Below are 19,017 nucleotides of genomic sequence, written 5' to 3'. Positions count from 1 at the left end.
ATGGCCTTGTCCACTTTCAGTTTTCCTACCTCTTCCCATACATTCCCTTCTGTGAATGGAGTTTCATCTTCCCCATCTGCGGGCTTCTCAACCAGCAACGATCCTTCACCAGGGTTTTCTTTTGTTAATACTGAGCTGAAGTATTTAATATTAAATTCCACTTTTGGACTCCCTTCTTTCTCTGATATATCTGAAAAATGTTTTGTTACCTCTGCTTGACCTTTTGCTTTCCTGATTCCTTTGTCTCCCTCGGTTTAACATTCTTCCCTGGGATCCTTTCTACTATTTAAAAGCTGCTCTTTTTGCCTTTAGTTTTTCAGCCACCTCCTTTGAGAACCAGATCGGTTACTTATTCCTCTTACTTTTGTTTACTTTTCTAACATATGGATTTGTTGCCTTTGTAATTGCTCCTTTTAATTGGCCCACTGTTGTTCTACCTCATCCATTTTCTCCCAGTCTTCTAGTTCTTTCTCCAAGAACATCCCCATTTTGACAAAGTCCGTATTTTTGAAATCCAAAACTCAGGTCTTCATGTGACTTCTCTGTTTCTTATTTGCGATACCAGATCACAACATCTGATGCTGATGCTCACTGGTGCTCAGGTGGGCACCTATGTGGACATTAGAGACATTATCCCCATTTGTAAGCACTAGATACGAGTATTTATTTATTTTTTACAGCTATTTATAACACACCTAATTACCAGATCACTGTTCTAGGGGGTTTACAACATATAATAATGCAACCTTTAAATAGAATTTTTAAAATACACCACATACATTAACATCACTCAAAGGCCTCACGATAGAAATAAGCCTTTACCTGGTTTGCGATAAGCACAGAAATCCTGCAGCTGCCTAATTTTATCAGGGAGACGTTCCACAGACGCGATTTCTGGTCTCCAGCAGCCTCACCTTAGCAGCATTAGGAACAACTAACAAAGGACAATTCTGAGACTGTAAGGGCCTATTAGGAATGTACCTAGCTAGCAACTTCTTTAAAATAATCCTGGCCCTCTCCCTGCAGGGCTCTAAATATCAAGGACAGTATTTTAAATGTGATTCTCTGTTCAAATGGAAGCCAACGCAAGGTCTCCAAGATGAGAGAGATATGAGCCCCCCAAGGCACCCCAATCAGCAAACGAGCAGCAGCATTCATTACTAATTGCAATGCCCTTAGATGACAACGCAGAACACCCACATAAAGGGAATTGCAATAAACCAATGTTGAAAAAATAAATGCTCGTATTATCACCGTGAAATCCCTCATCTAGAATATATTTTAGCTGTCGCAATTTATAAAAACCAGCTTGTACCACCGGAGTTGTTTCCAAAAAGAAAACCCATTATCAAACACTATTCCCAAAATTTTCACTCTGATGTGAAAAAGCAAAGTCAAATCATCCAAAACCAGATGCGGGGGAGCTGCTTATTAACATTTGGTGAGATATGAAGACTTCTGGTTTTTGAAATGTTTAAAAGTAAACAATTTTGTTGCATCCAGCCTTTTACCTTTTTTAGGATACTTTGTATTTCCTGAAAAACCTCCCCTATCTCCTGATCCACCTTAAAAACCAATTGAAGATCATCCACGTACGCCACACAAAATACACCAAAATCCTGTAGCATAGTAGAAAGAGGGCGTAAAAATAGATTAAAAAGAGCAGGAGACGAAGAGCCTTGGGGGAACGCCATTTGGACCTGGCATCACCAACCCGAAACTGTTGATAACGATCTTCTAAAAACGACTGGAACCAGCGGAGAACTATACCCCCAACTCCTACCTCTGCTAATCTTCTATATATTATTTCAACCAACAAGGAATCAAAAGCAGCGGAGATGTTTAACAGGACAATTATTACATCCTGCCTCCGATCTAGAGCACATAACTCAAAATCAGAGAGATAACTTCAGTTCCCCAGCCTTTCACATTGACATTCATGGAAAATTTGATTATTTTCAATATGATCCACTAACTGGGTCAACACCATCCTTTCAACTACCTTACCCAGTGAGGGAAGAATAATGATAGGTCGATAGCATTGGATCATTGGGCAGTAAATTACGTCCCATTTTTGAAGGGACCTACTATCCGTTTCTTGAACTTTGAAGACAGCAATCCTTCCTCTAAAGACCAATTTCCATCATATTTAAGAGAGCATTTCATTACCCAATTTCTTTAATACCCAAAGAGGGCACACATCCAAAGGACTGAATAAGGAACACAATGCAGAAAGCGTTTCTGCCACCTCCATAGAGGCCACCACTACTACTCCAGTCCCCCAATTCCTGACCAAGGTCAAATTCCCCTTGAATTCTTGCCAGCTCATCCTGAAAATACATAGCAAAAACATTACAATCCACTACTATCTCATCTGTATTCTCCACCGACCCAGTTAATCAAGAAATAACCTGAAAATTTCTCAGGACGATTTAAGGATGCGCATAGTTGCATCTTAAAGTAACATTTCTTATTACTTTCAAACTTCTGTCTATACATCCTCCTAGTACTCATATACTCTTGCTTCAAAAGTCAGACTTCTCTTTCCTCCATCTTCTTTCTACCTGCTGCATGGCACATTTCTAGTCTACTAAAGACGACTAATATCATGGGATTCATTTTCTTGTGAGGGGTAGGATTACCTCCTTTAGATGTGCAACCTTATCCAGCACCACAGCTATATTCTCCTCTAAGACTGTACACAGCTATCCGCTGTGGCACTATTCAAGTTTATTTTCACTTTCTCCCACTCTTCTTGGACTAATTCCAAGTCCACCATCCCTCTCAGCAACCGATTAACACTCTTCTCCTGTCCCATGTTAGGTCTAAAACCATTATAATATCTAAAGGAAACATGGAAGTGATTGGACCATACCATTTCCTCTACACAAAGTTCCTTAACTAAATTCTCTGGGCCCCATTCCGCTGGAACTACTAACAAATCGAGGATATGTCCTGCCTGGTGAGTTGGTTGATTAATTAACTGTGTAAGTCCCAACAAGTTTAACATACCAAGAAACTCCCTCACGTGACCCTTCATAGGGCAATCTACTCGTATATTAAAATCTCCCACCAGCATTAATTGGGGGTACAACAAATGCAACAGAGATAAAATCTAACCTCTCTATAACAGAGGTCCCATCTTTCCCAGGCGGTCTATAAAACAACCCCAACGCCCAATCACCAATAACAACTACAACACTCTCGCTACCCTTCCCCACACTATGTACTGTTTCTGGGATACATAAATCCTCTTACCCACTCTGGCCTGATGATAAAGTCTACAGCCCAATGGGCAAAAGAAATTCAACATAGAAACTTCCTCCCCATGCTATCTCTCTATTAAAAGTAGGAAATCCGGTTTAAAATCAGTTAAAAATAAATCACCCTTCGACCTAACTGAACAATTTTAATACAACATACAAATAACCATCCTTCCACCACCTCTCTCTTTCTAGAGGTCAGGTGATTAAATTATCCCCAACTTACTCCCTCCTTTCTCTCTTAAACCCACCTAACCTACCTACCCACCCCTTCCCGTCTGCACAGAAACCAAACTAGACATCATGAAAAACAATAAAACCAACACAGCCCACGACGAGGCTAGCCTGCAATACCTTTAGGCCAAAAAACCAGCGCTCCAACAAAAAGGCCAACATGGGGCCTCGCCCTTTCACCGGCAGCCCGTATCCCCCGACTCGTCGTGACTACCACGTGAGAGGGAGGGCTATCTATCCTCAACAAGGTGACTCATGGGTTCCCAAGCAGAGCCCCTTGAAGGGCATCTACTATCTCTCTACTTCTTGTAGATTCTGCAGAAGGGATCCTCCAATCTATATCCTCCAACAAGTAACACTTCTCCCTTCTTTCCCACCTTTTTGGATGTCTTCGACCAGATCTCTGTCCAGCTCGAGTCGGAAGCCTGTAGATCACACCCATGTAAATGGAAGCACCATCTTTTTTTTTTTTTTTTAGTACAGCCCATAATGCTTCTTCCCTACCCTATGTCCCTTACATTTCAGTTGCTTGGATATTGTTTTTGACATAAAGAGCTACTCCTCCCCCGTTTCCTGTCCTCTCCTCTGTCCTTCCTTAAGTTATAGCCAGGGATGGCCGTATCCCAATCATGAACAAGGCCGGTGCTAGCTTTTTTGCTGCCTTGTGCATGCAATTACTATTTCCCCCCACGTTCATTCATTCTCTGTCCCAGGGCCATAAAAAAAACACCTAGCTCTCTTTAGTGATACAAACTTTAAAAATATAACTTACATTTGGGTCGATCCTGTAAGGCCGCAGTAATAACAGTGCGGCAGTGTCAGGCGCACCCTTCCTCCCCGCACGCACAGTTCTCTTCACTAACTCCCCGGTACTCTCCTCTAATCGCATGCAAATGCATGCCGCGGCTTTAAAGCGGTAGGGAAGGGTTATGCCCGCGTAACCCATTTTACTGTATAGGCGCTTAATACAGCGCCTATACAGTAACCTGGGTGCGCTGGTACCTGTCATTTCAAATGACGTTTGAAATGACAGGCACCATGAAGTGAAAAAAAAAACCCAAAATATGTAAAAACCTGAGTGTTCAAAAAAAAAAAAAACATTTTAAATACCTGTCGGAGGGCCGCGTGGGTCCAGGCGGCTGGCGGGCGGTGGCGGGAGCCGGGTGGTCGCGTGTTTAATCTAGGCCGCGGGCGGGTGGGCGCCTGTTCCAGGCGGCGGGGGCGGGTGGACACGCGTTAGTTCGAGACGGCCGGCCGGCGGGCGGCGGCGGGTGGTCGCGTGTTAAATCTAGGCCGGGTCGCACAGGCGCGCATTCATTCATCCAGGCGGAGGAGCCGGTGGCGAAAGCCGCCAGCTCCGCCTGAATGAATGCGCGCCTGTGCGACCCCTGCAATTCGGCGCTCAAGGCAGTCACAGCATTCATTCACTGCCGGTGGGGGCTGCCGGGGCAGCCCCCACCGGCAGTGAATGAATGCGACCCCTGCGATTCGGCGCTCAAGGCAGTCACATGCCGTGACGTCACGGCATGTGATTTAACACGCGACCACCCGCCGCCCACCGACCGTCTTGAACTAACGCGTGTCCCCCCACCGCCGCTGCCGCCTGGAACAGGCGCCCACCCGCCCGCGGCCTAGATTTAACACGCGACCACCCGGCTCCCGCCACCGCCCGCCAGCCGCCTGGACCCACGCGGCCCTCCGACAGGTATTTAAAAATTTTTTTTTTTTTCTGACAGGTTTTATGTGTCCCACATCATTACATTTTCTCTGTATCGCTTTTTTTTTTTATTGTGTTTTATTGTTTTTGAGTATCTTAAGCGGTGTCGATGGATTTGTTACTAGACTCACAGTCCTAACTCCTACTAGGGGGAGGCGGTAAACTAACACGTTACGGCCGCGGCAAAACAGTGCGTTACTAATGAGATAACCTGAGCGCGCGTTACGGTATCGGAGGGGAATAGCTAATTCCTTCATTATACAGCTAATTCGTTCATTTACATGCCGGGTGGGGAAGGGTTACGCGTCTGTTTTAAGAAGCGCTACGGACGCGCGAAACTGGAGACTGTATCGCTGGTTTGCCTTACGCGTCCGAATTGTGCGCAGCGAGCTCGTTACAGACGAGAAATCTTCAAATGAATGTTACTGTATCGAGCTGATTATATATACATGCACTGGTGTGAAGCCAACCACAAATCCCTGCAAAAAAGACACTTGCAGCCCATATGGCATCAGGCCTATTGTGATGAATGTTGAGTGTAGACTTGAACCTCCGAAAGCCTTAAAACACAAATATCTTTCTATTAGGAAAATGCCTCACCTCAGTCACACATGCAGAACATAAACAGACCCTCACCAAATACAGAACAGAGCAACCATAAAGTAGAAATACAAATGGGCAGACAAAAACTGAACTGGAAACTGCAAGAAGCCAGACGCACTGTGCAGTGCAACAATGAAAAAACAGAACCATCATTCCTCAAATATCAAACAATAAAATCAAGAAATAAAATAAATACTAAAAACATACTAATATTTTTAAAAAGCTGATGAATAAAAGACCAAATTTAAAAACTTATATACAAGTTGTTTTTTTTTTAAATTTCCTAAGCACCAATAAAATATTTCAAATCAGCAGACACTGATAACACCACCTGAAAATCAGCAGACAACAAATAACACCTGAAAAATAAAACTAAAAGGGATTTGAAAAATTCACACTCTCCATACCTAGGAACTTTGATTTCCAGTCACCCCGAGATGGTCATGGATTAGTGGAAAAGTGATGCACAAACACTGAAGGCAGACCCTCCCCTCTCTTTCCTTTGCCAGCAACCTCGGACCCTCTCTCGTTCCTCTGCTGCTGCGTGGCTATTGGGGAGGTGCTGATCACTGCTGCTGGCACTGAAGCCCGTTCTGCTGCCTCCTCTGTGCAGGCCCCATGGGCTTCCACTTTCTCCATGCTGATCTCGTACATTGTGAGATCCACATAGAGAAAGGGCTACTCTTGCACATTCCCAAAGATTACCTGTGCCAATCACTAAAAATTAAAAAAAAAAAAAAAAAAATTAACCTTTGCTGTCTGGTCCTAGTTTTCTAATTGGTTGCACAAGCTTTTTTTCCTCACCTTCCCTTTCTTGGTCTTTTGCAAATTCCTTTTACAGGGTCTCTTTTTTCTATTTCTTCTCTATCCACCTGTATTCTTTTCTTCCCTCAATGCACATTCAAGCTCTCATTCTCACATGCTGTCTCTCTCTCACACACACACACATACACTCAGGCTCTCATTCACAAACGCTGTCTCTCTCTCTCACACACATACATACACTCAGGCTCATTCACAAACGCTGTCTCTCTCTCACACACACTCAGGCTCTCACTCTCACATGCTGTCTCTCTCTCTCACACACATACATACACTCAGGCTCTCATTCACAAACGCTGTCTCTCTCACACACACTCAGGCTCTCACTCTCGCATGCTGTCTCTCTCTCTCTCTCACACACATACATACACTCAGGCTCTCATTCACAAACACTGTCTGTCTCTCACACACACTCAGGCTCTCACTCTCACATGCTGTCTCTCTCTCTCACACACATACATACACTCAGGCTCTCATTCACAAACACTGTCTCTCTCTCACACCCACACACACTCAGGCTCTCATTTACAAACACTGCCTCTCTCTCACACATACACAGGCTTTCACAGTCACATGCTGTCTCTTACACACAGCTCTCACTCAAATGCTCTCTCTCATACATAAATACATACAGCATCAAAGTAACATGCCCCCCCCCCCCTTGGTACGAAACTGCTTCCTGCAGCAGCGGCAGCAACAAAGGCCTCTCCCTCTCCCGACGCTGCCCCACCGGGTGTGCCGCCCTATGTAATTGCACAGTTTGCACACCCAGTGGCACCAGGCCTCATCATGAAACTCAGTGAACATGCCTCTGTAACAACAGTGATGTCCAAGTCTGTTTCCACCATTAGGGCCTGCAGCTCTGGGATGTTATTGCCCAGACTACGAGCATTTGTGGTCAGAGCTTTCCAGCTTTTCTCCCTTGCTGAGCTGCTCTTCCTAGTCACCTTTTTCTGCTTTTTTGAGCTGTTTGATTTAGTTAGTTTCTTCTCTCACTTCCTGTATCACATGCCAGTTTCACTGACCACCTCCTTCCATGTTGCTCCTACTAGTGTGGCTGTTGCCTAACAAGACAGCCTCCTAGGTACCCCTGCATAAGGAAGAGCTGGCTATATGAGCGCCTGCATTCCTGTTAGGACTTAAATGTTTCATTCTAGCTTTTAATACTTACAACATGTGCCTCTAAGCTCCGCTTCTGTTATCTTTTTCCCTTTTTTTTGCACACTTTGCTTATCCCATGCTTTCTTAAAGTCTGTTACTATTTTAGCCTCCAGCACCCATCCTGGGAGGGTGTCCTACATATCCACCAACATTTCTGGGGAAATAAATCTCTCCTGAGTCTACCCTTGTTCTAGAACTTCCTTCCTAGTGAAAAAGGTTTACTTCTTGTGAATTAATACCTTTCAAGTACTTGAAAGCCTCCACCCTGTCTTTCCTGACTCTCTTCAGGGACCCTGTTCATTCACCATGCCACGAAAGCGATCTATGTATCAGTTCTCCCATGCTCCCAGTGTCAGTCAGCGAACTGGTGCATGAGCTGTGGTGACCCACATCCCTCCCCAGAGGTACTGGGATGTGCTCTATAATTTTAAATGAAACTTTCGTCTCATCTGACACAAAAAGTGCCTCAAACTGAAACGCTCCCTAAGAGAGAGTCAAGCAATAAAATACAGCACTATAAACTAGCAGCGGAGAACTTTTCAATTAAACCTATTTGCACAGCAGCACCCGGAACTATGCCCCTAATAATGGCGGCAACTTGAATTTTAAGTTATTTTTCTCTTTTTGAGCACGTATCACACCTAAGTTTTAGTACTGTACACCTTCAGGGAACATTTCAATCTTCCCACATAAGTCAATAAGGTTGAAATGCCTTTTAAAAGAATGGATTAAAAGCACTACACAAATCTAATCTCCTGCCATGTGTCCAGATTTAAAAAAAAAAAAAATCACAATGCATTTAATACCAGACAGCCTATTTCATAGGGCTGATAAATTGTTTTGCAAAACCTAGAACATTACTTCCCCCACCCCCACATACAACATAATTCAGTTGATTAAAATGCAATCCATAACGCTGGTTTATTAAAACTTGACAGACAATAAAAATGTCTGTCTGCTCTGAAGGATGCACGTGCACTCCGGCTGGACATGGAACCAGCAAAGGCAATAAATACGTCCACAAACGGAGTAGTATTCCACAACTAAGACAAATACGCACTGCAAACGTAGGAAGCACTTAAACTCCTACCACATAAATCTGTGCTGGAACCGGCAGATGTGACTTGCACGCTTTAAAAGCTAGCGACACTGAAATACGAAGGGCAGCCATTACATCAAAGCTACAAATATGGGCGGCACAGCCCCGGTCAGGTAGGAGCAGACCCATGCAATTATGTCTTAAGCCACAGGGTTAAATCTTTGAATCTCTTCACATAATGGCGAATGTCACCCCAATCTATTATCTACCTGCCAATTTCTGACGGCTGATCCTCGTGTAATTATACGCTGGAAGTTTTAGTTCTCAGCTCCCAAGAGTCAATTAGTCCTTTATGCAAATTTAAACTTAAAAAAAATAAGTCCAAAAATCTGTATGCTAAGCTGGTCAATGATTTATGCACAGCACAGAGTGTATCAAGAGGTTTCGGCAGATGAGGTTCAGGAGAAGCTCGGCTTAATGAGGAGTACGAGACGAGGGAAATTCAGGAGTGTGGGAAATGAAAGTGCTCTGGGACCTGCTGCAAGCGTGGACAAAATTATTATTGCCTTAAGACTATGATTATAAAGATCAGAAAGAACATCAGAGCTTGCGACTTGCACAAGAATCATGCAGCCAAGCTGGAACACCTCCTCCATTCGTTAGGAGTGTAATAAAAAGTTTGTAATTAATACCTTACATCAGTGTTTCCCAAACCGTGGACTCTGGAAGGTTATGGGCGATAGCGAGCTGGGGGGAGGGGCAGTGAGATGGCCCTCGGGCTTTTCCCTAGCTCTAAACCACCTGTGCTCTGTGTTTCCAGCCATCAAGAGCCAAGCAGGGGCCAGCACGGCACTGCGTTGAGGAGCACCCACAGAAGCGAGGAGATTCTGCAGCCAGAGCCCTGAACAGTGACAAACTGAGGCCGGGTGGGCTGCCTGGCAGCTCGTGCCACGAGTTCAAGGCAGAAAGAGCTGGTGGTCTGACAGTTCATTTACTGCCAGGACCAGCCCTCCAACATTGCCAACTGTCAGTTAAGGAAAAAAAAAAAAATAGACCCAGCTGTAAAAAAAAATAATCGTGCATTGGTGAAAACATCAGGAACGAGGAGATTCCGTCTCCGGTGCTGCAGGCTCAAGCAATGCTGCAGAGCTTGTAAATAGGGAACTGTGTGTCAGTGAATAAAGGGGGTGAGGGTAAGCGTAGGAAGCACAGCTGTGCATAAAATGGCACTGGTAAGAAAGTGAGGCTGGCAGTAAAAATCATTTTCCCATGGCTCTGCCTCCCCTGAAGCAGCGCCATTGAGTTAACCACTCAAAAACAGAAAGGCTTTAAAATATTATTTTGCTGTCTCAGGTTTCTATTTTATTTGCTAGCTGTATTTTATTACATCTACATTTTATGCACAGGTAAACACCAATTCGGCCAGATTGGGATTTAAGTGATTTAAGTAGACTATGAACTGTGAAAAGCCTGTGCGTATTAGGCCATGAAAGAGAACTGCAGACAGAAGCCCTTAAAAGAAAATCCCAGGAGTCCACCCGTGCTAGCATCCAGTTTAGTACAATTAGCTCTGAAAAAAATGAAGCTTTACTGACGTCCAACATCTTGACGGCTCCTGAATGTCCTTTTACCCCTTTCATCATCATTGTTGTTTAGGAGACACGTCTCCAACCAGCGGTACAGATAAAACCGTTTGGAACGGTTCAGTGCAACAGATCACAAACAAAAGCAGTGCCTCTTAGGCAGCTGGGCAGTGTGTAGGTGTACACTGTGTTATACCCTGCGCTACCAGCCAGCTGGTACTGTAGGGGTGGGGCAGGGTAGTTAGGCAAGTACAATACAGACACTAGCTATAAATGAACCTGGCACAGCGCAATAATTAGACTAAAGGCAGTCGATCGTTTGAGTGGGTTAATATTGTGCAGCGGGTGTTTATGTACAAAGTTTTAGCAAGGCTCAGATTACTAGCTGGCACCAAAAGCTGACTCGAACAGCTGGGTTTTCACCAGTACTCAGAAGGCGAGCAGTTCCAGAGAGTTGGGATCGATCCTGTCCATTTGGCATCGTGTATCTCTGTGCACATTTTGCCTTTCCCTGAGATATACTGTACCTCTCTAATCGATACTCTTCCTGAAAGGTGGCTCTTACCTGGGGGCGGAAGATCCAGCTTCGCCCGCTTCAGCTCAGACATGGAATTTTGAAGTTGATCTATCACAAAGTCGTCTTCAAAGAAAAAGTTTGTGGCCAGAGTCTCCTGCAGAAATTCGATGAGTTCTTCCATGGCCAGCTTCATTAGATATTCTGAACAGGAACAAAGCATTTATTTATGCATTTATTTTAAATGACGTCCTTACAAATATAAATGCAGCCAAAGATTACTGAAGGTGGGTTGGCCTAGAGGCCTAGGTTAGCCAGAACCGGGGATGCTGAGGAGGGACCATTAACAGCCCCCCGCGTGGCAGTCTGAACAGCGACTCCTACAGGTCAGGCTTAGGGTGTAGAAGGGCTCTGGAGGGAACAGCAACGGATGGCACCTGGCCAAAGACCGCCACTGCAGCGGCTAGGGAGAAATCCCGGGTAACTGCTAATGAAGGTTCAATCAAGGTTAACTTCAACTGAACAGAACAGGAAGAAAACCGTTGGGCCAAAAGGAAAATGAAAATAAATAAATAAATAAATAAATAAATAAATAAATAAATAAATAAATAAAAGATAGATGTGACTTTCTACGAGAAGTTGCACCCGGTGGTAAAGGATAGTCCGAGTCGTTGCATCGCTCTTAACATGTCCTGCATGCACAGACACAACAATCTCAAAGCTTCTTCCTTCAGAAACCAGGGCTTATAAATTCTCCACTGCCTCAATGAAGGACGAGCTAAGTACGTTCACACAGATACGTCTTTAATCAAAGCACTGAAAGGACACCAGCCTCCCCTCCCTTTGCTGGTTTAATGCCCTTCTACGAGAGTCTCCGTAATAAACTTCTGCGATGATTAATACAATGCTTTGCTGTTTCTAATCTGGGAAAAAGGTACCGCAGAATATCTATTGAAGGAAAAAATACTAAACAATACTTGTACAGGACTGCACTACACTGCAGACCCTTTCTGGCTGCACCCGGAAATGAAACATACAAAATACTGAAACTAAACCATGGCGTTTATCCTGCATGGGGCAAAGGGTCTGCCCATGTCCACTACTATACCCTGACCCATGATATCGCTGTCCAAAGGGAGAGAGAGCATGATGGTGGGCTGTGAAAGCCTGGCTTCGGCACTTGAACCTGTATAAAAGGCCCTCATTTTATCCTCAAGACAGACCAATGCAACAGAATTCACTACAAAGTCTGCTAAGTTTAAACCCTATGCAAAGATCAGTCCGCATGTACTTGTACCATTTAAACGCCAAAGTCTGATAATAGAACAAGCTCTACATAAAGGGCTGGCAGGAGATAAAGACACTCAATCCAATTTAGTATGACGTTTGGCTGCAATCAACTCAATAGCATACGACAGAGATAAACACAGCATTATAACTTCTGATGAAGAGGTCCATAGGGAATAGTGAAGTCCAAATCCAGGAGATTGTTTTGTTAAAATTATTCTGGCAACAGGCAGTGCAGGAATACATATGCAAGCAATAATTAGGAACATGTCTGAATTCTGTACTTAAAATGCACCCTGAAGCATATTGATTCAATACACTGCGTATAAATATCTATCATATTTTCAACTGCATGAGTAAGCAATATTAAACCAGGACAGGATGTGGGATGCACGGCTATTAATATTCTCAGATTAGCGATTACACAAACGGGCGTAAGCATGACAGGTAATAAGATTCCTGCAAGGGTCCATGGATTAAAGAGGTGCTGACACTGTACATCACTCTCTCGGAATCAACACTGGATTACAGAGTGATTAAGTAGCTGCTAATCACTTAAAAATGATCACACACAGACTTTTTAAAATTAATGCATGCAAAGAAGGGAGGAAGAAGGGAAACCTTACAAAAACAAAACAAAACAAAAACCAGGTGATACTTTTCCAGCCAAGCCGAATCCCTCACTAGGCACTGAGGTGACCATATGGGAGAGGAGACAGATTCACCACTGGGTAAGTCACAGGAAAGGCAGAATAGCACCGTGTGAGACAACAGCTCTGCTTCTTACATGTATTCTTCTTAGGCAACTCATAAGAACATAAGAAATTGCCATGCTGGGTCAGACCAAGGGTCCATCAAGTCCAGCATCCTGTTTCCAACAGAGGCCAAACCAGGCCACGAGAACCTGGCAATTACCCAAACACTAAGAAGATCACATGCTACTGATACCAGTAATAGCAGTGACTATTCCCTAAGTAAACTTGATTAATAGCCTTAATGGACTTCTCCTCCAAGAACCTATCCAAACCTTTTTTAAACACAGCTACACTAACTGCACTAACCACATCCTCTGGAAACAAATTCCAGAGCTTAATTATGCATTGAGTGAAAAAGAATTTTCTTTGATTAGTCTTAAATGTGCTACTTGCTAACTTCATAGAATGACCCCTAGTCCTTCTATTATCCGAAAGTGTAAATAACCGATTCACATTTACCCGTTCTAGACCTCTTATGATCTTAAAGACCTCTCTCATATCCCCCCTCAGCCGTCTCCTAGGACAGCAGGATGTAGTCCTCACACATGGGTGACATCATCAGATGGAGCCTGACACGGAAAAATTATGTCAAAGTTTCTGGAACTTTGACTAGGCACACTGAGCATGCCCAGCATGCCCTATTCCTCACGGGGTCCCTCTTATAACATAGAATTTTATATAATTGAAAATATAAGGAGAAACCCAACTCCACGGGGTGGCGGGCGGATTTCGTGAGGACTAACATCCTGTTATCCTAGGAGAACACCTGTTACAGGTAAGCAACTCTGCTTTCTCCTATGACACTCAGGATGGCAATCCTCACACATGGGTGAATCCCTAGCTGCAGGCTGCTCCCCAACACAAAAGAGGACCAACAGACACCAACCAGGTGCCAACAAGCAAAACTACCACAGTGCTTTTTCGTAATTTGGTAACAGAGGGGGAAGACAACCTGAACTCACATAATGGGCCCTAGGCAGGGAGAGTTGGGTTCTACACTTTGAGAAGATTCCTGAGGACACACTGGCCAAACCTACTGTCACTTCGGCCATCCTTGTCTAGGCAATAACAGGATGTGAATGTGTGGAGAGAACATGGTGCAGCCTTGCAGATCTCCTCCACAGGAACTGCTCATAAGTGGGCCATTAACATTGCTATGGCTCTGACAGAATGAGCCTCGACATGACCCCCAAGATGAGGTCCCGCCTGGGCGTAACAGAAGGAGATGCAATCTGTAGCGTGTTTGGCAACGGCAACTCCCAACCTATTTCTATCAAAAGAAATAAAAAGATGGGTGGACTGTCTATGGGCTTCTGTCTGCTCCAGATAGAAGGCTAAGGTTCTCTTGCAGTCCAAATTGTGCAGTGCTCATTCGCCTTGGTGCGACTAGGGCCTGGAAAAGAATGTTGGCAGGATGATGGACTGGTTAAGTTGGAAATCCGTCTCCACTTTAAGCAGGAACTTAAGGTGCGTACGCAACACCACCCTGTCATGAAAAAACTTAGTGCAAGGTGAATAAGTCACTAAGGCCTGGAGCTTGCTGACCCTGCACGCAGAGGTGACCGCCACCAAAAATACATCCTTCCAGGTCAAGTAATTCAGGTCACAGGAGTGCAGTGGCTCAAAAGGAGCTTTCATCAGCTGAGCTAGCACCACTATGAGGTCCCAAGACACACCGGGAGGCCTTATGGGAGGCTTCAGTTGAAGCAGGCCCCGCATGGAATCTACAACTATAGGCTGTACAGAGATGGGCGTACCATCTACACACCATGGTGATATGCGCCAATTGCACTGAGATGATCTCTAACAGAGTTGGTTTTCAAGCTAGCCTCCAATAGGTGTAGAAGGTAGTCCAGCAGTTTTTGCATGGGGCAGCAGAAAGGATTCAGGGACTTCTGCTCACACCACATGGAAAACCTCCTCCACTTCAGTCTGTAGGACTTTCTACTGGAGAGCTTTCTGGAAGCCACCAGGACCCAAGACACATCCTCAGAGATCGAGCAGTTGCAGAACTAACCTCTCAACATCCATGCTTTGAGTGAGAGTCTGGATGTTGGGATGCCGCAGTCTGCCTTGTTCTTGCATGGTGAGCTCTGGGGAAGACCCCAGACTGATTGGTTTCCAAATGGACAACTCCTAAAGGAGTGGAAACCAGACCTGTCTCGGCCAATGAGGGGATATGAGAATCAAAGTCCCTCTGTCCTTGCGAAACTTCAAGAGAGTTTTCGCCACTAAGGGAATCGGAGGATATGCATACAGAAGACCCTTGCCCCAATGGCGGGTTTGCTACCTGTTCTGTACAGGGAGCGGAACAGTCACCTTTCTGTTGCAGGGGTATGTGAACAGATCCACATCTGAGCTCCCCAGAGGCAGAAGATCCGGTTCGCTACCCCCTGATCCTGAGACCACTCATGGCATCTGAAGGCACAATTCAACCTGCCTGCTATCACGTTCTCCGTTCCAGCCAGATACATGGCCTGAGCACCATCTCATATGAAAGGGCCCAGGACCAGATCTGGACCACTTCCTGACACAGGAGGTATGATCCCATGCCTTCCTGCTCATTAACATACCACATAGCTACTTAGTTGTCTGTTCGGATCAGGACAACTTTGTTGGACAGACTATCTCTGAAAGCCCATAGCACATATCCAATTGCCCAAAGCTCCAGGAAATTGATTTGACAACATGCTTCCTGGGCTGACCAGAGGCCCTGGGTGTGGAGCCCCTCTACACGAGCTCCCCACCTCAAGGTGGATGCATCTGTAGTAAGGACAATCTGGGTAGGGGGACCTTGGAAGGATATTCCCTGTTCCAAATTTGAGTCTACTTGCCACCAGCATAAAGAGTTACGGAGAGTTGATGTTATTTGGATACGATTCTGGAGTCTCTGCGTGGCCTAATGCCACTGCGACCTCAGAGTCCACTGGATTCTGCGCATGTGCAAATGTGCCAAGGGAGTAACATGGACGGTTGTGGCCATGTGGCCCAACAGCCTCAACATGTGCCGAGCTGAATCACTGCTGCTATGGTTGTCAAGGCGATGGCCCTCCGGTGAGGCAAAAAGGCCTTGGCCTGAGCTGTGTCTAGCAGAGCCCCTATGAAGTCCAATTGAGGCGTCTGGCTGAGATGGGACTTTGGGTAGTTGAGAACGAACCTTAGTGATGCCAACACCCGAATGGTCAAGCACATGGACCTGACAGCCCCCTGCCTGAGATGTGCTCTTGACCAGCCAATCGTCCAGATATGGTAAGACGAACTCTCAGTCTGCGGAGGTGTGCCAACACAACAGCCAGGCATTTTATGAAAACCCGTGGGATGGATGTGAATCCGAATGGCAAACCCGATACTGAAAGTGCTGTACTCCCACGGGACAGTCTCCTGCACAAAAGAAAAGCTAAACTCCCTGTCTAGTATCTAATTAATTTTTAATTTTTTTTTTACAGGAAGAACCACCAAACGAGATCCCTAAGGAATAAGTACTTGCTTGATCCAAGAAGAAAGGAAGAAAAAGAAGGCTGACTAGCCTAGATCAGGAGACCGAAGGGTGAACTGCTGCACCTGCTGGAGACAGACAAATACTGAAGGGTTACAGGATAGGCTCTGTCCTCATATAGGATATTCTTTCAGTTTTAGTCTGTCTCCTCCTGCTGGAAAGGAGGCTCAACCCACAGTCTGGACTGATCCAGGTTTGTACAGGGAAAAGACTAAATAGTCCCCATGTGGATGCTTGGTATAGGGCATGCTCAGTGTGCCTAGTCAAAGTTCTAGAAATTGACATGTTTGCCACATTGGGGATCCATCTGATGATGTCACCCATGTGAGGACTGCCATCTTGCTTGTCCTCTGAGGACCACTGCTATAAATAGCTACATGGAACCCCTGTATCATGGGATAGGAGGCAGTATCCTGTTATGGACTGGTAACTGGTTAAAAGATAGGAAACAGAGGCTAGGACTAAATGGTCAGTTTTACAAATGGAGAAAGGTAGTTAGTGGAGGGCCACAGGGATCTGTGCTATTTAGCTTTTTCCTAAATGATCCGGAAAAGGAAACAAGCGAGGTGACCAAATTTGAAAATGACACAAAATTGCTTTGAGTTGTTAAAAAGTTCTGAAATGTTAAGGACTGCAGAAGGACCTTGTAACCCCAGGAGACTGGGCTTCTAAAACGGCAGATGCAATTTAATGTGGAGAAGTGCAAAGTAATGCACATAAGGATAAATAATCCCACCCACAGGTACTTGAAGCTGGGTTCCATGTTAGGAAGAACTGCTCAGGAAAAGGAACTCTGAGTCCTTGTGGACAACAGCTTGAAATCTTCTGCTCAGTGGGCAGCGGCGGTCAAAAAGGCAAACGGAATGTCAGGAATTGTTTGGAAATGAATAGAGAACAAAACTGAGAATATCATCATGCCTTTGTATCGCTCCATGGTGTGACTGCACCTGGAGTACTGTGTGCAGTTCTGCTTGTCCCATCTCAAAAAAACAGATAGCGGACACAGGAAAGGTACAGTATCTTGAGTACCCCATCAGATGCGCCCTTACTTTTATGTAGTTTCAGGATAGTATAAGACATTGCAGTAAGAATTCTGTCCCCTTCAAGTACATAAATATCCCATATCCTTAGGTTTAATGGAAAAGGAGTCTGCAAGGAGAAGACAGACAAAGAAACATCAGTAATTTGCTACAAATCTGTGAAAAATATAAATCTATGGAAAGGAAAATGCTACACACTCGATCCAGGAAACACTGGAAGAACCACTTCATGGTATACAGGCTGGTGTGGAGCTCCTGGGAATCCTGTGAAAAAAAGAATGGAAGATGCATTTTTATAAGGACAGGGGAAGACCAAAATATTCATTAACCCTCACAAACGCAGCTTCCAGTCCAGTCCGATTTCCATCATTTGCGCTTATGGCAGGAATGGCCACCTTCGGTCCTCAAGAGCCACAAACAGGCCAGGTTTTCAGGATATCCACAATGAATATGCATGAGACAGATATGCATGCACTGCCACCATTGTAGGCAAATCTATCTTATATACACTCATTGTGGATATCCTGAAAACCTGGCCTATTTGTGGCTCTCGAGGACCCCTGGCTTATGGCTAGGACAGATGGTTACAAGGATTTGTTCATCCATCAGAATCAATGCTTAGTAAATGTTGGCAGATAAAGGCCCATTGGCCCTTTTAGTCTGCTCATCTGAGATTCATCCTCTGGTTTTCTACTACCCTGGACAGATACAAATTCCCGTATGGAAACCAATACCAGCCCCAACACCAGCAATAACTCCCCCATCCACCCCCTCTACTTTGCAATGACCTTCACCTGTCCTCGCAAACTCCCTCCCACCACATCTGTCCCCAAAGATGCCACAATGCTGTCCCTCTACCAACTCCACTGGTAGGACCACTTTTAAACTAGAACAAAGGGGAAAAACCATACATTGTTCAGAGAGAAGTATCTTCGAAGGATACTAATGAAGCATTAGAGTTGGAGCATCCCAACAGAGAGGTTCCAATAATAAGAAATGTAGTACATGTGCCTATTTGTAAAGAATCATCTGAGCTAAAAGATTTCACATTATCCCTGTTAACTGAAAAGAAAGCAGAATGTTAATACAAACAAAAAGCACACTTTGAAATGTTTGTATGCTAATGCCAGAAGTCTAAGAAGTAAGATGGGAGAGTTAGAATGTATAGCATTGAATGATGACAGACTTAATTGGCATCTCAGAGACATGGTGGTAAGAGGATAACCAATGGGTTAGTGCTATACCAGGGTACAAATTATATCACAATGATAGAGAGGAGCAACTTAGTGGTGGGGTAGCGCTTTATGTCCAGGATGGCATACAGTCCAACAGGATAAAGATCCTATAAGAGAATAAATGTACAATTGAATCTTTATGGGTAGAAATCCCTTATGTGTTGGGGAAGAGGATAGTGATAGGAGTATACTACAGACTATCTGGCCAAAATGACGAGATAGACAGTGAAATGCTAAGAGAAATTAGGGAAGCTAATCAAATTGGTAG

General features: G+C 44.7%; 1 protein-coding gene across 4 annotated transcripts in view; it reads right to left on the bottom strand.

The window, feature by feature from the left end:
* USP6NL (USP6 N-terminal like) overlaps positions 1-19,017 on the bottom strand; it is a 217,824-nt gene that overhangs the window by 13,898 nt on the left and 184,909 nt on the right. For all 4 annotated transcript variants that reach the window (XM_029615234.1, XM_029615233.1, XM_029615235.1 and 1 more), the window contains 3 exons: positions 17,713-17,778; positions 17,524-17,623; positions 10,988-11,140 (listed from right to left, as the gene is read on the bottom strand). In XM_029615234.1, coding sequence (XP_029471094.1) covers positions 10,988-11,140; positions 17,524-17,623; positions 17,713-17,778 — 319 coding nt within the window. The remainder of the gene's footprint in view (positions 1-10,987; positions 11,141-17,523; positions 17,624-17,712; positions 17,779-19,017) is intronic.

Source organism: Rhinatrema bivittatum, chromosome 9, assembly GCF_901001135.1.
Source record: "Rhinatrema bivittatum chromosome 9, aRhiBiv1.1, whole genome shotgun sequence".
NCBI classification, from domain to species: Eukaryota; Metazoa; Chordata; class Amphibia; order Gymnophiona; family Rhinatrematidae; genus Rhinatrema; species Rhinatrema bivittatum.
This window is presented reverse-complemented; position numbering and strand designations above follow the sequence as displayed.